This window comes from Chrysochloris asiatica, unplaced genomic scaffold (genome assembly GCF_000296735.1).
Source record: "Chrysochloris asiatica unplaced genomic scaffold, ChrAsi1.0 scaffold00004, whole genome shotgun sequence".
NCBI lineage: Eukaryota > Metazoa > Chordata > Mammalia > Afrosoricida > Chrysochloridae > Chrysochloris > Chrysochloris asiatica.
Window position 1 is genome coordinate 22,668,472 of NW_006408522.1, and position 18,432 is coordinate 22,686,903.

At 38.0% G+C, this 18,432-nt stretch overlaps 1 protein-coding gene across 1 annotated transcript in view; it reads right to left on the reverse strand.

Moving 5' to 3' along the window:
• AP4E1 (adaptor-related protein complex 4, epsilon 1 subunit) overlaps window positions 1–18,432 on the reverse strand; it is a 94,334-nt gene that overhangs the window by 10,306 nt on the left and 65,596 nt on the right. Inside the window, exons 15-17 of the mRNA XM_006831651.1 lie at window positions 15,360–15,474; window positions 5,818–5,941; window positions 480–738 (exon numbers count right to left, since the gene is read on the reverse strand). Of these exons, the coding sequence (XP_006831714.1) occupies window positions 480–738; window positions 5,818–5,941; window positions 15,360–15,474 (498 nt within the window). The remainder of the gene's footprint in view (window positions 1–479; window positions 739–5,817; window positions 5,942–15,359; window positions 15,475–18,432) is intronic.

An 18,432-nucleotide genomic window follows, 5' to 3' on the forward strand; every position in this document is an offset into this window, starting at 1 on the left:
AACAAGCTATATGAATGGTTGAATGTGAAGCTGATGATGTGCCCTGTAAACTTTCACTCAATCCAAAATAAAAACATTTAATTTAAAAAAAAAAAAAAAAAAAAAAGAATACAGGTGGGGTAGTGGTGGCTTAGAATCTGGGGAAATTCATTTCCCACCATTTGCATAAATGTTGTTGTTGTTGTTGTATGCTACAGGGTCAATTCTGACTCACAGCAACCCCACAAGACAGAGCAGAGCTGCCCCACAAGGTTTCCGAGGTTGAAGTCTTTACAAGGAACAGATTGACAGGTTTTTTCTTCCACGGAGAAGTTGGTTGGTTTGAACCGCTGAGTTTTGGGTCAGCATCTGAATACTTAACCATTATGCTACCAGGGTCCCTGGTATAGATGAGAGCCAGAGGCTTTTATAGAGACAGTTTTCTTTTGTATAGAAAAAGTACCACACAGAAACGTAAATGAATATAAATGGCTACTTACCAAATTGATTGTACTTTCAGAACCTAGCCCAACAAATAATGATGATGCCAGCAGCTGCTTTGCTTTCTCCTCTTTGGATTGTGTAAGAGCTGGAGGCTGATCCCTTTTTGTTATAATCTGATCTACATTCTCCATGATTACACTGTCTTGAGAAATAGGCTGAGCTTCAACTTCATCAGTGGCTGTGTTTTCCTTCTTGGGAAGATAGCCCTCTTTCCCCCACAATTTCTTTATACCTTCCAGCTTCAGGCTATTTGTCCTGAGGAGATTATTAATAAAATCAAATTAAATTTGATTTTCCCAAGCATTTTTCAAGGTACATCATTGTCTTTTAGAAACAGCTTTCATATTATACTCTACATGCCAGAAGCAAAACCTGGATCTCTAGATTTTATTGTAGTTATAATGAACCTGCGCTTTCATGCACCCTCCAGCCAAAGAATTAAAAGCAGGAGAACTCTAGACTTAGTAAAATTTCAAATCATTTCATTTTCACTTAACTGCTTGAATAATTTATACAAAAACAGAACTATTGTAAATCAGTTCTTTTCCCCCAATCACTCTTCAAAAACACCTTCTCTTTAATTCTGATAGGTTAAAGATCAGAAATCTTACCTTCATCACCCGATGACAGCAATAAACCAAGATAAAAATCACTAAAGAAAATCTTGTTGAAAGCAAAAATTAATCAAGTGAATTCCTATGTGTAAAATTACTTTTAATCCTAAAGATTTTTAATGTTAACACTAGCTACATATTTTTTCAACTACTATAAACACACTTTTATAAAAAATGAAATGAGGTTTGGTCTATAAAAGAAGCAAGTAAATAAGAGTTTAGGGAAACACATAAGGGTTAGGACTTTTTAATGCCTAAGTTAAAGAAAACTTAACACAGTGATTGAGAATCAGGTGTCCAGCTCAGGAAGCCTATGGCAAAGCTTTTACTAGGCAAAATGTCCAAGGCCAAATTTAGAATACAGCTGCGTTTACTGTTTTTCTCAAAGTTACAGCAGTGAATCTGTAGTGACGAATACAACCAGATGAAATAGTAAAAGACTGCCTCTTATATTGTTTTCATATAAGAACCACATGGCCTTGGCACTTCTCAGGTCTAAAACACCATTTCTTAAATGTGTGCTACAAGATAGGTAGACAGTAAATGACTCTACAATGAAGAGTCAGAAATATTTGCACTGAGAATTATTTCTGTCTAATTTGTTGAATTGGGATCATAACCAATTCAATTTTCTTTAGTATACCAAAACCAAAAAATAGGTACTTATGATTCACGATGAGTGAAGAATTAATGCAACTAAGTATGCAAGACACTAGGAAAAATCTAAACATTAAGAATGCTTCACAGGAACCTGATCCATTCTTCCTAAATGATTTTTACTGCTGAGTGTTCCTGTACAAATACCTGCATTCTTTCCCTTCTTTCGAAAACCACAAAAGCATCCTGTCCTTCTTCTTCTTCTTCTTTTTTTTTTTAAGTTAAAAAGGTAAAATAAAAAACAAAAATCTGTTAGCTAACTAATAAATTTCCTAGAAGAAAAATGGCTATCCTTGCCATGAGCAAATCTAAAAACAGTCGTTTGTTGGTTTTGTTATGTGCCGTTGAGGAGGTTCCAACCCACAGTGACCCTGTATAGGGTTTCTGAGGAGTGACTGGTAAGTTTGAACCACCAACCTTGCAATTCAAATCGACCTTATGGTCAAGCAATTATCCTACAGCGCCACACATGGGAACCACTAAAATGACCCCCAGCTTCTTTAGGATGCTCAAAAGCAGCAAGTCCTAATGTGCATTTGTTGTTAGGTGCCACCGAGTTGGTATTGACTCATGGCAACCTTGATGAGTGAAGAATTAATGCAACTAAGTATGCAAGAGACTACTTGGGGCCGCTATGAATCGGTTCCAACTCGATGGCACCTGACAACAACAACAACATAGCAACCTTATGTACAGCAGAACAAAACACTGCCTGATCCTGGGCCAACCTCACTATTGTTGCCACACTTGAGTCCATTGCTGCTGCCACTTTGCCAATCCATCTCACTGGGAGTCTTCCTCTTTTTCTCTGACCCTCCACCTTACCAAACATGATATCCTTCTCCAGAGACTGGTCCCTCCTGACAGCATGTCCGAAGTATGAGAGATGAATTTTGGCCATCCTGGCCTCCAAGGAGCACTCTGGCTGCACTTCTTCAACACAGATCTGTTGGTTCTTTTGGCAGCCCATGGCACTTTCAATATTCTCCTCCAACACCATAACTCAAAAGCATCGATTCTTCAACAGTCTTCCTTATTCACTGTCCAGCTTGTGCATGCATATGAAAATACCATGGCTTGGGTCAGGCCCACCTTAGTCCTCAAGCTGACATCTTTGCTCTTCAACACTTTAAAAAGGTCTTGTGCAACACATTTGCCTAATGCAATACTCGTTTGATTTCTTGACTGCAGCTTCCGTAAGTGTTGACAGATGATCCCAGAAGAATGAAGTCCTTGACAACTTCAATCTTTTCTCCATTGATAAGAATATTGTTTACTGGACCAGTGGTAAGGATTTTTGTTTTCTTTACATTGAGATGCAATCCAAACCGAAGGCTGTTGCTCTTTGATCTTCAACAGGATATAAATCTCTCTGTACCCATTTTAACCAAAATCATCCCATTTAACTACTTTTTTCAAGGAGTGGGGCAAGCAAATCCTCAAGCTTTATTAAATAAATAATTCAAGCACTAGCCTAACAACAACAACAACAAAAAAGGCAGGGGTGGTGAACAGTATGATAGTCTACTGAGATCCCCCATCAATGAATTACTGTTAATCTTAATCCAGTTGCAGGAAGTGCTACCAGCAGATAGACTTGATCTCAGTTCTCTCAAAAACTACGCGAGCTGCATAGACCAAGCTTTTTCCCAGAGAAGCCTACACCGGATCAACAGAAACCTAAAGTCCTGGCCACTATCTTGGGCCAACTGAGGACTGGGTCAACTCTAAACAGTCATTTTAGTTCCAAAGCTCCCCATGGGGTCAGGAGAGGCTACTGGCAGAATTGTATTACATTCTTGACTTCTCCCTCTGCCCAAACCTGCTTCCTTTTCTTCTTTCTTCATGTGTTGATCTCAAGGGCACTTCTTAATACTGTGCATGTTAAATTCCATCTCAAAACATGCTACTCAGGGAACCCAACCCACAATAGGCAAAATGAGAAAGATGGAAAAAGAAGCCTAAAAGGATTCTAAAGCTATTTTAAAGATTTTTATGCCTATTCCAGTATATATTTTTTCAGTTAAAAAATATGTAAATCTGTCTAGGAAAAAACAAATTCTAATTTATAGTGACCATGTGTGAGATTTCTGAGGCTGTAAATCTTTACAGGAACAGAAAGCCTCATCTAAACTGTTGACCTTGAGCTTAAAAGTACAGTGTTTATTCCACAGCACCACCAAGACTCCTTAAGTTTGTCTAATAAAGCTGGGAGATACATAAGAAAGCAACATAAGGCCGTTTGACACACAAATAATGTATGTCTCCTTATGACAGAAAGCATATTTTTTAAACATGAATCATCTTTGTCAGGATTTTACAACACTGTTATATAATACATGATTTTATATGCTGTACCTTTGTACTGTTTTTAATCAGACCATTCAAACATGGATATAAATTCTAACCAAGGAACTTTCAAAATATTAGCAGTATACCTAAACTCAGCTGTAGCAATTTCCAACTTTGCCAAATGTCATTCCCCTGAAGGTAGTAAACACGTGCGTGTGTGTGAGAGAGAGACTTACAGGGTTCTACCAGGTCCTCATATACTAATTCAGCACTAAAAACTCAGATGCTGTCACCTGTTATGTAGGAAAAGGGACTATGTAAGTTCCTCATTAGGTCTGGAAGATTTCTGTCCCTCCTTCCCTGGCCTCTCTGTTCCCTGTTTAGGACTTAATCCTTATCACCTCCACCATCATATGCCCATAAATCATATCTGATCCAATGTTCAAAATATAAAAATTAAATTCCTGGGAAAGAAAATAAAGGTGTCAGTAAAGCACAAAAAAAAAGAACTGTAAAGTTTTTCTGAATATAGATCATTTCATTCAGCATATCATTCTATATTCCTAATACTATTTGTATCATTCTGATAAATTCTTCTTAAGGTAATCTCATTAGAAGACGAACAAATAAAGGGATGAACATAATATAAAGTGACTGACTTAAATACACAGTATCTCAAATACAAATGTCATCTTTCAAAGCTGTCATCTTTGGGAATTTATACCTTTTATCTCAACAATGCTACCTTACTTAAAACATTTTTTAACTCTTTTAAAAGAAACTTCTTCAGACACAAGAAAGTAATTTTTCTTAATTTACATGAGGATTTTGACTAAATTATCCAGATAAATCACTCATTTTATTTGGTAAGTTTAACTTTTGAAAAATGATAATGACAGTAATGAGAATTATTACTAATAATAGTGTGGCACTGTAGGATGAGCAGTGAACTACTAACCACAAGATCAGTTGTTCAAACCCACCAGCTGCTCCTCAGAAACCCGATACGGGACACTATGAGTTGGAATCAACTCAATGGCATTTATCAACAACAACAACAACCATTTATCACTTACTATGTACTGGGTTGTCCTAGGCATTTTGCATAAATTATCTTATTAAAAAATTTAATTATGTTCCTAAAAGTAATGTAATTATATTTCCCAAATCAAATTTTACCTTCAGAAGATGAAAACTTAGCTACATATAATGTATTTAGACAAATATATCAACCATTTTCAAGGTAGTAGGGGAGAGACTCTAAAGGCATTCTGAGTCCTCAGGTAATGTCAGTATTTCAGGCTCATTTCTTCATCTGTTGAGCTTCCACTGCGAGGGTTATAAGTTATTTGTCAGAAGACATGGAACTACATTATGAGGAATGTAGACTGATATACTGGGTGTAAAAGTTGTTTAATAGTACTGTGTCTAAAGCTTGCACACATTCAATGTGGTCTTGGAAATTAAGCTCTTAAAACACAGGGACACTGCACATTATCAACACCTTAACAGCAGCAAATAGAAAACAAATGAACCAACTGGCCCACAGAGGATTTCGTTTTCAAAGACCCCAGTAAGCCATTATACTAAAAAACATTGTCACAAATGTGCCTTTTACTTTGAAAAATATTTGAAGACCACTGAAACAATAAAATTCTTGGAATTCACCCTAAAATAAGCAAATGATGATGCTACAAAGCAGAAGGCAAATGGAATGTCAAAGACATTCAAGCACTCCCATATTCTCAGTCTTAGTAAGAAAACAACTTACTCTTTCAGGCCCGTCTCAGCACTATTCCCAGATGTATCTGAACCAAGAGAAATGCCAGCAGGAGACTGTCGTCCAGTGAAACCAGATGAAGAAAAGGAGAGTCCATATGGTTCAAAATTGAGAACTAGAATTTTAAAACAAAAACAGAAGTTCATATTTAAAGCAAAGCAAAAATTAGGGAGGGGGAGCAAAAACTGATCAAAGTTCCTTTTAGACTGGCATCCAATGACAATTTTAAACTGGAAGGGAGTTTGGAAAGAATGTAATCAAATATTAATACTACAGGCATCCCCTAGGGGTTTGAAGCCTTTTCAGTGATTTAAAAGCTGCATGTGCAGCAAGTCAATGTGATTGGGATGATGAATTTATTGCAAGAGTTGGTTCAGTCATTACAAAGCAAAAGTAAATCTACATAATATTAAATGGCACAATTTGTTGATAAGCGCTGTCAAGTCCGTTCCGACTCAGAGCAACCCTGTACAGGGTTACCAAAGAGCAGCTGGCAAGTTTGAACCACCAATCTTGTGGTTCACACCAACCTTGTGGTCCAGTGCTTTATCTCACAGTGCCACACCAGTTGTTATAAATTGGATTTTGTTACCCAGCGACTTACTATAAAATAAGAACAAAAATAAAGTAGCTATAGTGTAGTGTCTGCCGTAGCACTTGACCTCAAGATAAGTTTGAACCCCAAGGTCGGTGGTTCAAACTTACCAGCTGCTTGTTGGAAACCCTATATAGATAGGGTGGTTATGAGTCGGAACTGACTTGACAGCACTAACAACAGCATTTACTGAATGCCTACTACAAAATCTTCACACTACTACTGCTGTTGTGTTGTCAAGTTGACTTAATTCACAACGATCCTGTAGAGGGTTTCTGAGAGTGGCTACTGGGTTTGAACTGCCAATCTTACAGTTACCAGTCCAGAGCTTATTCTACAGTGCCACACCAGGGCTCTTCATACTTGCCGTATAGAGCCACAGTGCTCCCCTTCATACTACTAGGAGACCAAAACCAAGCTTTAGTTTATCTCCTTGAGAAACTACAAAAGGATTCAACTAGGAAAGAGAACTGACAACCATGGCTGCTAAAAAGCTGCTGCTCTCGGGAGGGAGAGGGACTATGTGCTGACGACCAGCAGGGAATAGGGAGGGGGGCGGAAGCAGGCTGGTAGAATGTACCCTTTCATTGATTGGTGATGCATGGAGGGGATTATAACCATGGCAATGAAACAATATATGATAGGATGAATGTAAAACTAATGTTCTCCCATGTACCCATGTAAACTATCACATAATTCACAATAAAAACTTTAAAAATAAATAAATAAAAATAAAAAGCTGCTGCTCTCACGAAAAAAATGTTTGGTGAGCTACAAATGAAGAGATGACCATGTTTTTGCTTAAGAAAACATTCTCATGCACATTCTTGTTCTGAGTGGAGTAATGAAACCCGAAGGTAAAATCTGGAGTCCTGGTGTACTGCTACAGCATTGGACTGCTAACCACAACGTCAGTGGTTCACACCAGCTGCTCCTTAGAAACCCTATACAGGGTCACTATGAGTCATAACCAACTCCACAGCACTTAACAACAACAATGTAAAGTTGTCCTACTGACAAAGAACAAAGTTTACTCAGGTTCAGATTCCTCTGAATCTGTAGAACTCAAATTCTATCTGACCCAAATCATGGTATTTTCAACAACTTCATATGCATGCAAAAGCTGGACAGTGAATAAGGAAGACTGTAGAAGAATTGATGCTTTTGATTTACGGTGTTGGAGGAGAATATTGAAAGTGGCATGGGCTGCCAAAAGAACCAATAGATCTGTGTTGAAAGAAATGCAGCCAGAGTGCTCCTTGGAGGCCAACATGGCCAAACTGTGTCTCTCTCATACTTTGGACATATTGTCAGGAGGGACAAGTCGCTGGACAAGGCTATCATGTTTGGTAAGGTGGAGGGTTACAGAAAAAGAGGAAGATCCCCAACGAGATGGACTGGCCAAGTGGCAGCATCGATGGACTCAAGCATGGCAACAGTAGTGAGGTTGGCCCAGGATCGGGCTGTGTCTCGTTTTATCATCGGTATTGACTATGAGTACTGACTCGATGGCACCTAACAACAACAACAACATATTATAATACAAATGACCTTATAACTCATAAGAAGTATCTTGTAAAATACGAAGGAGCTCCACATTTTTTCATAAACTTTTGGAAGACCCCTTGTATATATGTGAACTTGTATAACCCTCATTTTATAGAGATAGTCACAAACTTACCCAAGATTAGAGAAAATCAGACACTAGCTTCAGAATTGTCCTCTCAAGTATTAATTATATTATATTTGATGGGGTAAAAAAAACAAACAAAAACCCAGCATCATTTTGAAAAGCTCTCATATTCATAATCAAATGTGGAAAACATTTGTCTATGTGTTTCTAGGTTCTTTCCAGCTGGAATTTTACCTCATTCTAAGCTTCTCATCATGTAATTTTCTGGACTGCAAAGTCGGTTTGAACCATAAGGTCAGTGGTTCAAGCTCACCAGTCACTCCTTGGAAACCCTATACAGGGCTGCTATGGGTCAAAAACAACTTAGCAACAACACAATATTGGCCTCTGTTTAATAGCATCTGCGGTAGTCATACAGCTTCTGCACTAACAAAGTGAGAACAGTATATAGCTCAATAAATGCACAATTAAAGAGGTTAGGCCAAACAGCAGAAGTTTGAAATTTGAGGTACAGAATTTGAAAGTAAAGAGGAAAAGACTAGACAACAAAATGAAATGCCTAACCAGAGAAGCAGCAACACCAGAGACTGCAGCAGAGGTGATGGCATGGCGAAATAGAGCAGCAAAGACTCAAGTCTCATGGAAAGTCTCATGTGCTGGCGGGCAGGAGGCAGGCTTACAAAAAGTGTCCTTTGGTTGTTTAAATAATTATATATTCCTGCATGTTTTTGTGTACATAAAAAAAAAAGAGGGAATAGAGGCAAATACTGTTAACCAATGGTTCATGGAAAGGATTGTAATTATTACAATACAACAAAAAAAGGGTTGGTTGAGTCCAAAACCGATATTCTGCCAAGTAAATTATCACTCAATTCACAATAAAAGCTTTTTTTTTTGGGCAGGGGGGGGAGGGGAAGGAGGGAATTGCATCTAAGAGCAGATAGATAAAACTACAATTCTGAGACAAAGACTGTCTAAAGGAAGCCTGGATGAGAATGAAGTTTAAATCCTATTATTTAATTTTAGTTAACTACTCTCCCAACATCAAGCAGTAATCAATGACTGGAAGGGTAAGAGACTGGGGGAAGTAAATTAGATATGCAAGATTTCATGTACATATGGAGGTGGGGATAAGGGGGTGGAAAAGAGAATAAGGAAGACAGAGTTTTCTTCTTAAAGTCAGAAATAAGACAAAGCTGCCTTATCTCAATTCTTCTAGTTAATATTGTATTAGAAATCCTAACCAGAGCAACAAGAGAAGAAAAAGAAATAGACATCCACCTTGGAAAATAAATTAAAATTTTCTCTATTTGTAGATGATGTGGTCCTATGTATAAAAAAATCCCAGAATACACAAGAAAGCTTCTAGAGTTAATAGAAGAATTTAACAAAGTTGCAGGGTATAAGATTAACAAACAAAAATCAGGTGCATTTCTATACAGGAGCAATAAGAAATCTGAAATGGAAATTAGGGAAGCAATTCCATTTGCAATAGCATCTAAGATAATAAAATATCTAGAATAAAACTAGTAACAGGAAGGATTTACACAATGAAAACTATGAAACTGAAGAAAGAGATTAAAGAAAACTTAAATAAATGTAAAGAAAGTCCATGTTCATGGAAGGGAAGGCTTAATATCATTAAGTCAATACTAATCAAAGTGAGCTACAGAGTCCATGGTATTCCAAAAAAATTCCAATAGCCTTGTTTACAGAAATAGAGAAACAAATCCTCAACTTTATATGGATTGACAAGAAGCCTCAAATAGCTAAAGTAATGTTGAAAGAGAAGACCAGAGTAGGAAAACTCACAACTGATTTAAAAATATACAGCTGCAGTAATAAAAACAGCTTAGCACTAGTATGGAATCCATGTGTCAACAAGCTTTCATATTCCCCTATTAAAATATGTTTTAATATTTTAATCATCAGAGGTGAATCTGCCCTTGAAGGGTTTCTTTCAGACGACCAAACAGATAAAGTTCAATGGAGCAAGATGAGGACTACAGGGAAGATGCTTTAACACCCCAAAAGGAAGTTTTTGCAGAGTGTCAACAGTGTGGGCAGAGATGTGCAGATGTATATTGCTGTGCAGATGTATATTGCTATGCAAGATCACAACACCCTTGGATAGCAGTCCTCTGAATTTAATATGAAGTTTAGGCTTTAGCTCTTCAGTGAGCATCTCCCTGTACTTAACCGCTAACTGAAAGGTTGAAGGTTTAAGTTCATCCAGAAGGACTTCAGAAGGTCTGATCTATTTGCAAAAAATCTGTCATTGAAAACCAGTGGAACACAGCTCTATTCTGGTACAAACAGGATCGCCTGTTTTAATACTCCACCACACTGATTCCCAAATGCTTTGTTGTTGTCAAATGCTGTTGAGTTCTGACTCATAATGACTCTTTATAGGGTCTCCAAGCAAGGGTTGGTGAGTTCGAACCGCCAACCTTATGGTTCAAACCAACCTTGAAGTCTGGTGCTTTATGCCACAATAAAGGCTGTCCCCTTCCATGACACCTATTTTTGTCAATTCTTATTAATTTTAAATATTTTCCTTAAGTTTATCTTTACCCACTTGTCATTTTTCTACCCAAGGCAGTGAAGAATAGTTTATAAAACTATTTAATTACCATTCTCGTAAATGATTCATAAAATTCTCAAGCAAGATCAGTACCAGAACAGATACTTGAAGGGTTTCAGAATTTATCCCATTTGGGGGTGGGGGTAGGGCAATTTTTCTTCAACTTTTTATTCTATGTTAGAGCCAGTCCCATTTTCAAAGTTTATTTTATAATTTACCCACAAGTACTTATTAAGTAGTCTCAAAGCCAACTTCCTTTCTCATAATATAATAGGCATTCTAAGGCCATAAAAATCTTACTTTTGCTGAATATAATTTTAGAAAAATAGATTTGGGAAGAAAAGAGGAAAGCCTAATTTGAAAGCTTAACCCTGTTTCTGATGTTGATTTTATAGAACAAAATGTACTTGGCAAAAGAATTCAGTTTGGGGAATTCCAGGACTACCTATTATATTTATGTCAGCTACTTAACTTATTTTAAGAAAGAAAACAGGTAGTGCCAGGGCTCCGGCACTCTGCTACCTCCCACTCCCACAGCCCTAACTCTCAGTAATGGTAGCAGATGGCCTCAAGACATCTGAAACATAACAACTAGACCACTTTTCTCCATTGCGGAACTCCAGAAGAGTTTTCCCTCCATGTCATAGGCCTTTATATACAGTGTGGCTACAGATAACACAACTGTTCATTCAAAACAAGTCAACTTTTGTCTCCATGACATTCTATCAACATCCAAGGAGTCAATGGAAAGGAAATTTAATCCTTTGAAAGAGAATTGCATCTTCTAGGTCATTAGGTATTCTTGAAATATACCAAAAGCCTTAAAAGAGTAAATGTTTTAGCAAAAAGATAGTACCAAGCTTATTATAAGCATTTATAACTTTTTGGTTTAATTTTAAGATCAACCTTGTAGTTGTAGTCATAACTGTATGCCTAGCTCCAGGAAAAAAACAATCAGCTGCCATCAAATCTATTCTGACTCATGGTGACCCATGTCTGTGAGAGCAGAACAGTATTGCAAAAGGTTTCAACGGCTGATTGAACATTCAGAGGGAGATTGTCAGGTCTTTTTTTTTTTTTTTTTTTCAATTACAACAGGTTTGTTGTAGCCCTTGGGCACCATGGGCCCCCACCCAGGGGCACAGGTAGTGGCCATGAGGGGAGTGTGTTCCCTCCCCACCTAGCCCCAAAGCCTCTGCCTGGACTCCTGGGGGGGTTTATGTGGGGCCTGTCTGAGGCAGGATAGGAGGCTCCAATGGCAAGATTCAAGGACCGCAGGGAGCAGCCAGCCCAAGAGATAGTGGTCAGTGCTAGCAGACCAGGGCCTAGCCTGTTCTGGACTTCTGGACCTCCTCTCCCCGTCCACTTAGGATGCTCCCCTGGGCTCAGCACCCCACCAAGGGGACTGGGGTCTCCCAACACCTGGCAGGGGCTTGGCAAGGGTGTGCTGAGCTCACGTCTGCAGCTCCAGGTGGCTTCAGTGCTCCAAGGGCGGAGTGGCCATTGGGCTGGCTCTGTGGGCCTTACTGAGGTCCTGCAACACCCGGAACAACTGGACAAGTCCATCCTTGGGGGCTGGGTGGACTGAAATGGCCAGCTTTTCAGTTAGCAGCTAAGTACATTAACCATTTCTACCACCTAGGGACCATGCCTAGCATAGAACATGGACAATGGTAAGTACTCAGTAAATCCTTAAATGATAAATAAAGACTGCCAGCATGATGGCAGACTAGGCAAACACACAACCCGGACCTCTACAACAAAGAGATGTGAGACAAAATCAAACCAACAGAGATGGAAATTCTGTCACCCTGAACTTAAGAAGGCTCACAGAGGTGGACAGCGTGCTTGTGGCGACAGAGGGAAGCTGACTGGGGAATGGCTGGACAGATACAGCTCAACCATCTTGTGAGCAGCTTTGGCGGTGGAAGGAGACCTGGCACAGCAGAGACTCATGGGGGCGACAGGAAAGTTATGATTTCTTCTTTTTCCCCACCCTCCCCTACAATCAATGGTATGGCCAGCAGCCATCCTCATCCACCCACAGTGCAGACCCTGCTCTCTGGGAGTCCGGAGACACAACAGTGTAAGCTGGGGGCTTGCTGCACTGCTGCGGTATATCTTGGTCCTTGGTTTCAGACCTACAGAACCTGCAGAGTCACCAGACCAGTATTTAACCAGTCACGGAGCTCCCAGCCTCTCTGTGGTCCTAACAGACACTGAAACCATCTCCTCCATCAAGGGCCCTGACAAACTACTTCTGGACTGAGTGGCCTGAACACAGATAAAACCAAAGCCAATAGGAAGTCCATCTCAGGCCAGGAACTCTGCTGTCATATCCCTTCTACCACCTCATGGCCTTCTTGAACTGCACAGAATTCTTCCTTCTGTATCCAACAACTGCACTGTGTGTTTTTACAAATAAGACAACCCAACAATGTCCTGGTGACAACAGACAATTTTAGCTCACTTGACAGAACAAGAAAGAATGGTTCAAACTAATCACTAAGATTTCCGAGGGAAAAAAGGTAACAGAACTGAAAAGGAATCCAAAAGAATGATATTGTGGTACCTTCAATGGACTGACAGGAAAGATCAACGAAAGCAAGGAGAACACAGAAAAAACTTTAGAAGAATTCACAAAATCTACAAGAACAAACATGTAAAATAAATGCAAACTTTAAAACATCATAAAACCTGCGAATAGAAACCCAGAAAATTAATATGAAGATCTCATATATGGACAATACATTAAAAAGGCAAAGGAGAAGTTTGAACCAATGTAAGTTCAAATTAATGAACTTGGAGATAAAACTCTGAATAATAGTATGCTAGAAGAACAATCAGGAAAAAATCAGAAGAAAGCCTAAAGGAGTTATGTGGGACACCATGAAGAAGAACAATTTACGGATGACTGGAATTCTAGAACAAGAAAAGAAAGTAAAAAGCACAGAAAAAATTGTTGAACAGTTGTTGGAAGATTCCCTAACATAAAAAAAAAAAAAAGAGAGAGAAAATCACCATCACATATCAGGATCATACTTTCCATAATCAAATACAAGGAAAGAAACTTGAAAGCAGTTCAGGAAAAACAAAAGGTTACCTACAAAGGAGAATCAATAAGACTAAACTCTGATTTATCAGCAGAAGCCAGGCAGTCACGAAGGTTTTGACATATACAAAACTCTGTCCCTCAAATATAACAGTGAAATTGGTGGTGATGGTGGTGGTGGTGGTGATCGTGGTGTGCCATGGAGTTGGTTCCGACTCGTAGCAACCCTGTATACGGTTTCCGAGGCTGTAAATCTTTACAGGAGCAGAAAGCCTTGTCTTCCTCCTGTGGAAAGGCTGGTTGTTTCAAACTGCAGACCTTGAAGTTAGCAGCCTGGCTTGTAACCATCATGCTAGCAGAGCTCTTTAATAGCAAAACTAGGACATTTTAAATCAATAGAAATTAAAGGAATTAATGACCAGACCAACTCTACAAAAAATGCTAAAGGTGTTCTCTGGACTGAGAACCAACAACAACATGACAACTCAACCCATATACAGAAAAATTTTAAGTAAAACAAACCTAAAAGACTAAAAACAGGCAACCAGAGATATCAATGTACTATGAAATCAACTACAAAGCAAATAGAGGGGAATAGTATAGATAGAAAACTTCCAAATGGTAAGGAAGTCAAGTAGATTTCAAGATGAAACAGACTGCTTTAATCATGGAAAAATTAATAAATTGCAGAGTAACCTCAAAGAAAAATAGTACACCTGCACATCAAAATAAAAAAAAGAGGTGAATCAGAAAGACATAGTACACATTAATACAACAGAAATGAAAATAGTTAAACTAGTAGAATGCAATAAATAGTAATAAAATAGTAAAGAGGTAAATACTGTTAACTGATGGTACATGAAGGGGACTGCAATATTGAAATGAAGCAAAGTATATGACTTATTGATTATAAAACTGATGATCTGCTTTGTAAACCTTCACTCAATTCACAATAAAAAATTAAAAAAGAAAAAAAGAGACAGACTGTTCAGGATAAAAATGAAAGTCATTAGTCCAGAATAACCAACATTTCTTCTAAAACATCGTAAACCTTAAAAACAGTGAACAAACATGATCATTCCAACTTCAAGTTCTTTTGAAATTCCAGGATGGCTATCATCTAGCTCTATCTATCTATCTATCTATCTATCTATCTATCTATCTATCTATCTATCTAATCTACTGAGTCTGTCTACACATATGACTTTGAAATATCTCTAGGCTAACTTTTTTACCTCTATCTAGTCAGAGGGAAAAAAAAAAAAAATTACAAATAGATTTAAAGGATTAAATTTAAAAGGTTCAATATCATTATTTACTTACTTTGTTGTTATTGCTAAGTGCCACTGAGTCGGTTCCAACTCATAGCAACCCTATCTACGGTTTCCAAGAAGCAGCTGGTAGGTTTGAACTTCTGACTTTGTAGTCCAGTGCATATCCCACAAAGCCACACCAGAACTCCTATTTACTTACTTAAATCATTATAATATCAATTACACAAAACAGCATGTTCTCACTCTAGCTTATTACAAACCATGAAAAACTACCCTTTTCATATTGCTGATGGTAACACATGACTAACGTTAATTGATACTACTACATTATACTCATGGAGAATGTTAAACTGGCAAATGTATTATATTTTTTCACCCCCCCCAAAAAAATGTACCCTTTTCCTGAGCAAGCTTTTCTTCCTGGCGCTGGTGGTGAGGTTTATACGGTGCTGCCCCATGATTGAGTTCTTCAGCCACAAAACCATCCAGAAAAGATAAGGAAGCATCTACCTGTATGAAACAAAAATTAGGAATTAAAAAAAACAGTTTCTGGAAAAAAAAAAAAAAGATTACCTGCACCTATATATTTTAGACTATATAAAATAAATGAAACACAGAACTTTCCATTCTAAAAGTGCTGACCAACTCTGAAGCTTTTTAAACCATCTTTAGTCAAATTAACCAGCTAAGAATCTAACAATGTTAAGTCTTTTTCTGTTGTTATTAATTGAACCACGTGGCAGAACATTTTAATAAGCATCCATTACATTAGGGCATTATGTTAGGTGCTAAGATGGGGACAAAAAAAGACAAAATTCCTACCCTCAGCACACTTGTAGCCTACTAGGAGAGACAGACACAGAAGAGTATGAGAGTAAGCAAAAAAGTACAGCTACTAGAGTTCCAGTTCATACATGCACAGGTTCATCCTATACAAACGGAATTTATATATGTCTCTGTGATCAGTTGTTGGCTGCAGACAAGTTCTCTCAGTAATATACTTGTCTTACGTCTCTTAAGGTGGCTTAAAAAAAAAAAAAAAAGCCAATCAAAACAGTGGCTTCTGAGGTTATATGCTGGACCCATTCAACTCAAGTCAGAGAGGTCCGAAGGTTACAGCAGCTGCATTTTGGGATTCCAAAGTGATGATCTTGACAGAGTTTACTATCAAGGTAAGGTGAACATGTGAGCTTATTAGAAAGACATTTTAAGAAAACTGAAAACTTCACTGGTGAGAAAAAGGTCAGGAAAGTTGTGCCAAAGAATTGTTTTCCATCGCCACACTGCACCTACTCAATTTTTTAGGGTAATTAAGGCTGTCCTACAAGAATTGTTTTGAGAACCTTACCTTATTCATCCTACAGCACTAATCTTGTCCCTTCAGAATTTTGTAAGTTCTCCAAATTCAAAGAATGAAGAGGAACATGATATGAGGTCCTCAAGGATGCTGTTTTCACATGGTGTAAACTGAAATGCACAGAATTCTTCAGGGCAGGGTTAATGAGATAGAAATATCACCTTTGAAGCATATAGGCCTTAATGGAGAATATGCTGAGAAACAACTGTTGTTGTTGTTAGGTGCCATCATCCTCACAATTGTTATGCTTCAGCTCATTGCTGCTGTGCCAATCGTGTCCTTGGGGGTGTTCCTCTATTTCGCTGACCTTCTATTTACCATGATGTCCCTCTCCAGACACCAGTTCCTTCTGATAATATGTCTGCAGTATGAGAGACAGAGTCTCACTATTCTGGCTTCTAAGGAGCAGTCTGGTTATACTTCTTCCAATACAGATTTCTTTACTCTTCTAGCAGTCCATTTTGATTGAAGATAACTTGATGTTCTAAACTATCTGCTGTTCTTCCAGCAGCGCAGCTTTGTTTATTCTTCTAGCAGTCCTGGTGTGGTGCTGCAGGTTAATGCGCTGAACCCCAAGGTCGGTGGTTGAAGCTCACCAACTGCTCCTCAGAAACCTTACACGGGTTGGAACTGTATAAGTGCTCTAGGTTGGAAACGACCTGATGGCACTTAACAGCAACAAAAGCAGTGTATGGTTCTTTCACTATTTTCCTCCAACACCATAATTCAAATACGGTCTCATTATCCATTGTCTAACTTTCACAAGCATGTGAGACAGTTAAAAATAACCATGCCTTGGGTCCGGTGCACCTTAGTAAAAAACTGACATATTTGCTCTTTCAAAAGGTCTTGTGCAACAGATTTACCTAATGCAATATGTCGCTAGATTTCTAGACGGCCACTTCTATAAGTTGATAGTGGACCCAAGCAAAATGAAGTCTTTGATAACTTCAATCTTTTCTCCACTTATCATGATGTTATTTATTGGTCATAGGGCACTATAGGATAAGCATTAGGCTGCTAAACACAAGGTTGGTAGTTCAAACCCACCAGCTGTCCTTTGGAAACCCTACACAAGCTCGCTATGAGCTGTGAACGTACTCGACATCACTTAACAAAAACAACAATTTACTGGTCCAGAGATGAGGACTTTCGTTTCCTTTACATTGAGGTGCAACCCATATGGAAGGCTGTGGTCTTTGATCTTCATCAGTATTTTAAGTTCTCTTTGCTTTCAGCAAGAAAGGTTTTATCATCTGCGTATTGTAGGTTGTTAACAAGTCTTCCTCTAATCCTGATGCCACGTTTTTTTCATATAATCCAGCTTTTCAGATTATTTGCTCAGCATACATACTGAATAAATATGGTGAAAGAATACAATGTTGAAGCACACCTTTCCTGATTTTACACCATTCAGTGACCTCTTGTTCTTTTTGAATGACTGCCTCTTAGTCTAAGTGCAGGTTCCACATGAACCCAGTTAAGTGTTCTGGAATATTATTTTTGAGAAACAATAGCTTCACATTTTTATATTTTAATTTAATAACATTTTCCATGGTTTTGTAACCATACTTTTTAACTTACCTTCACATATGCAAACAGCTAAGATAATTTAGAACATCAGGTTATCTTCAATCATTTAAGTGACAGCTTAATATTCTGGATTTACAATGGTTTGATTTCAGCAAGATTCTTAAAGAGGTGAACTATGTCAACTTTATCAAGGACAAGGAAGAGTGCACTGACTTATTAGTTTAATATTATGCATAGCAGATTCATTCATAATTTAAACAAACATCTTGAATACCTACCAAAAGTAAAAACAAGGTCTCTGCCTTTATAGAGCTACTGAAAGAATGAATGAATAAATGAATATTCAAAATGAATATAAGCCATGAAAATATGACTCAGGATTAGTACAAATACTGTTTATCCTTACCTCTTTTTCTCAGTTATAGGACAAACAATAAACAGTAATTTTTATTTCTTACTATGTGACATTTAGCACATAACAATTTGAACAAATCTGGTTTCTGACTGGAAATTTTCTAATTCACATCAATCTGAGATTGGGAATGGTATGAATGAAGATGAAGAGCAGTAACTGAGTA